The sequence below is a fragment of the Diaphorina citri genome, unplaced genomic scaffold, assembly GCF_000475195.1.
Source record: "Diaphorina citri unplaced genomic scaffold, Diaci psyllid genome assembly version 1.1 scaffold537, whole genome shotgun sequence".
In the NCBI taxonomy this organism is placed as follows: domain Eukaryota; kingdom Metazoa; phylum Arthropoda; class Insecta; order Hemiptera; family Psyllidae; genus Diaphorina; species Diaphorina citri.
In genome coordinates this window covers 161,692-165,590 of record NW_007377971.1, presented here as the reverse complement: position 1 = coordinate 165,590, position 3,899 = coordinate 161,692, and the positions used below count along the sequence as shown (strand labels likewise).

The window sequence follows — 3,899 nt, the reverse complement described above, 5'->3', positions numbered from 1 at the left end:
AGCAAAAACTAATTTGTAGATCAATTACCTGTTACGTAAATATCACACCAGGTAAGTACAAGCATCAAAGCCAATTTTTATACCTAGCAACTTGAAGGATAATTATTGTGAAATATCACACATTCTCTCAACTATGAAGGTACAAAGGAATTTCCACACCTAGGTGCATAACTTGTTGAATATTATTTCCTTTTTCTGTGGCAAGATCAAAGCTCCCGGTACGTACAAACAAGGGACAAAGTTATGTCAAAGAGATTATCATTATGAAAGCTATGAGAAAAGTCAACAAAGGAAAAGGCAATAAAGAAAGCATTCCTTTGAGGGAAAAGAATAAAAACAAGTGAAAGACTTTCTTTTCCCAACCCCTTCTCTTTGATCTTGTAAATAATAAAATCACAACACACACAAAAGTGAACTTCAAAGAGAAATTGAAAGCTTTGGGTAAAGCGTGAGCCTTTATGAGTGTCCCTAAAACAAGAATGTATTTCCCCCTCAAAGGAGTTGCAGATCAAAGGCTAATTTATAAATTCCTTTACACCTTACCTTTGAATTTCAAAGCAAATGCACCTGATTCTTCTGAATGGGAGAGTTGGGTATCCTTTTGGCGTTTCGAATAGAGCACAGAACTTCACTAGAGGTAACACTTCCACTAAAACGTAATTAATATAACAATTTCAAGTATTAAATTCTCATTAACTGGTCAAGTGCCACAGAAGCGCCATCTCCGTTTTGTACGTTTCGTTACAGACTCTACAGGAATAGTTGTAATCCTGTCTCTTCCCTAGATCGATTATCCACTGGTGATCCTTTTCGTGGCCTGGAAGAGAAAACAGGTTCAATTATAAGAGCAAAGTCCCACAAGTTAACTCAAAGTGAAGTCAATTTTTTTAAACTGTAACTGCTATGATCTTATCGTCCCGAAATCGAAGAGAGAAGGACAACACGATAGGAAAAAGCCTGCGGTTCCGAGAACGAACATCATCCAAGAATGTATTTCCCCCTCAAAGGAGTTGCAGATCAAAGGCTAATTTATAAATTCCTTTACACCTTACCTTTGAATTTCAAAGCAACGGGAATCGAACCCGCGGCCTAGCGCTTACAAAGCAGACGCGCTACCAACCAAGCTAACTATAGGCTGGCAGCTCATTCTTTAATAATACTTTTACGTTCCTGCTTCAAGTCCTCTTTGGTAAGACAGAGCATTTCCTTTGCTCTTTCAATTCCAGACGATAGACCTCCGGTTTTACAATTCCCTCTATCAAACCTAAAAATTACTACCTAACTTACCCTCGCCTTGAACAATGTGATCCATTTTGGTCAAGTGCCACAGAAGCGCCATCTCCGTTTTGTACGTTTCGTTACAGACTCTACAGGAATAGTTGTAATCCTGTCTCTTCCCTAGGTCGATTATCCACTGGTGATCCTTTTCGTGGCCTGGAAGAGAAAACAGGTTGAATTATAAGAGCAAAGTCCACAAGTTAACTCAAAGTGAAGTCAATTTTTTTTAAACTGTAACTGCTAAGGTCTTATCGCCCCGAAATCGAAGAGAGAAGGACAACACGATAGGAAAAAGCCAGCCGTTCCGAAAACGAACATCATCCGTTCAGGATAAAATCCACCGCGGGCGGGAATCGAACCCGCGGCCTAGCGCTTACAAAGTAGACGCGCTACCAACCAAAACTCATTCTTTAATAATACCGGCCTAGCGCTTACAAAGCAGACGCGCTACCAACCAAGCTAACTATAGGCTGGCAGCTCATTCTTTAATAATACTTTTACGTTCCCATCAGAAGAGTTTGGTAACTTACCTGGAAAGAAATGCTTCTCCTTAACATGCCTAACATACTCCTGTGGATCTACACCGCGGTGGTCACAAATCTTGCACGAGTAAACCGTCACGTTTCCCATCTTGAACGAATTTCTGTCCGGGATCAGAAACAAGTTATCCTCCCCTGGGCCGGGATTCTTCATCCCCAAAATCCCGGACATGGCTTCCAAGCTGGGACTGTAGGTCCAGTAGCCCTCGGACCGTACCGCGGGACTTAGGATGGTAACCGTGATGAAGAGTGTGAGGGGGAGTAGGGACGTCACTTTAATCTTGGGGAGTAGTGACGTCATTTTAATCTTGGGGAGTATTCTATTCTATTCTTTGGGAGTAGGGACTGCCGAAGGCGAAATGAGGACGCTTCTCCAACTGATTGGGTGATGGTGGTTGTGGTGGTGGTGGTCGTGGTGGTGGGGGAGGATTTTCACTTCCCCTTCGTACTATTCAGGCTGTCGGTCTTTTGGTGCAAAACAATTTTATTCAATTGGAACCTTGAGATTTTGGAGTTAGGGAGAAACCCTTATGATTCAGTGATTAGTAATGTAAATCTGAAAATGAGAAGAAATGGGTTAAAAGACAATTTAACTTGTAGCTCCTAGGTAGGTGGTGTTTTCAGGTGTTCTCCTGACAGCACCAAAAGACAGCAACAATGATCTTTTAAAATAATAATGATATTAATGATAATAATAATAAATACATAGGTAGGTATTTCTTTCATATAGACTTTGATTGAGGGCTGATTCCTTTCTTCTTCTTCTTCCTTCTGCCCTATCATATTTCATATTCATAATTTCATTTTACCTGTTAGTTTTAATTCTCGTTCTCCTCACTTCTTCTTGTTTCTCTTCTGCTTTAGATCGAATTCTACTAGTTTGGCACTTTGAGTTTCCTTTCTATTCAGCATCATCATCATCTTTTTAACTCTTGGTCTGTGAAGATAGAAATAAAACCTAATTATTATTCTGTGAAACCGCGAGTTAAATAGGTAAAATACTAGATTAAATGTTAAAGAATATTTTCTGACGAGAACTAGGTATTAATAAAATATCCCAATCAACAATCGACACTATTGAAAGACCTATACCTAAGGGTAGCTAAAAACAAAACATTAGATAACTTTACTTGATTTTTGTACCTAAAAAAATAAAAATAAAACTTGTAGGTAAATACCTAATACCTATTTTTTTTTTTTTTAATTATAAAAAAAACAATAATCATTTTATATTCGTTAAAAAATATTTTTGCCAGCCTAGTTAGCTTAGTTGGTAAGTGCGTCGCCTTGTAAGCGCAGGCCGCGGGTTCGTTTCCCGCCCGGGGCGGATTTTATCCTGATGGATAATGTTCGTTCTCGGGAACGGCTGGCTTTTCTATCCTGTCTTCCTTCTCTCTTCGATTTCGGGACGATAAGACCATAGCAGTTACAGTTCCCTCTGTCAAACCTCTTAAAAAAAATTAATAAAATAAAATAATTAAATAAAATATTTTTTACTGGTTTGAAAAAAGTTTGAAAGTTTTTTGTTTCTTTCTAGGTATGCAGTGAACTAGGTACCTATAGGTAACTTTATTAGGTACTCACTTTTCCAAACAGGTGCCTTTAACTCGTAGGTATACCAAACCTACACTAAATTTGACAGTTGACAATCACTTTTTACTTCTTTTCCATTTTGCACTAGTAGGTAGTAGGTATTATTAGGTATACTCATGAATCTATAAGTATAGTGTGGAAAAATATAAGGTGATGAATTGCGAGAATTTATTTCATTGACAAATTAATTTCCAATAGGTCTCAATAGGAGGTACCTTTTTTGTTAACACTCCTTGTTTAGATTGAATTGATAAGGAGAGAGACTGCGGACTGCAGACCTTACAATGGAAAACTTCAGGCAAGTCGTATTAGGCCACGTAGGTATACCAAACCTACACTAAATTTGACAGTTGACAATCACTTTTTACTTCTTTTCCATTTTGCACTAGTAGGTATTATTAGGTACACTCATGAATCTATAAGTATAGTGTGGAAAAATATAAGGTGATGAATTGCGAGAATTTATTTCATTGACAAATTAATTTCCAA

At 38.1% G+C, this 3,899-nt stretch overlaps 1 protein-coding gene across 1 annotated transcript; it reads right to left on the bottom strand.

Annotated features, from left to right (window-relative positions):
- Window positions 1-692: 692 nt before the first annotated feature.
- Window positions 693-3,587, bottom strand: LOC103509867. The gene is made up of 5 exons (XM_008474500.3): window positions 3,402-3,587; window positions 2,627-2,754; window positions 1,809-2,373; window positions 1,288-1,434; window positions 693-817 (listed from the first exon to the last, which is right to left on the bottom strand). The coding sequence occupies exons 3-5, from the start codon at window positions 2,116-2,118 to the stop codon at window positions 693-695; spliced, it is 582 nt and encodes a 193-aa protein (XP_008472722.1). The 5' UTR covers window positions 2,119-2,373; window positions 2,627-2,754; window positions 3,402-3,587.
- Window positions 3,588-3,899: the final 312 nt, after the last annotated feature.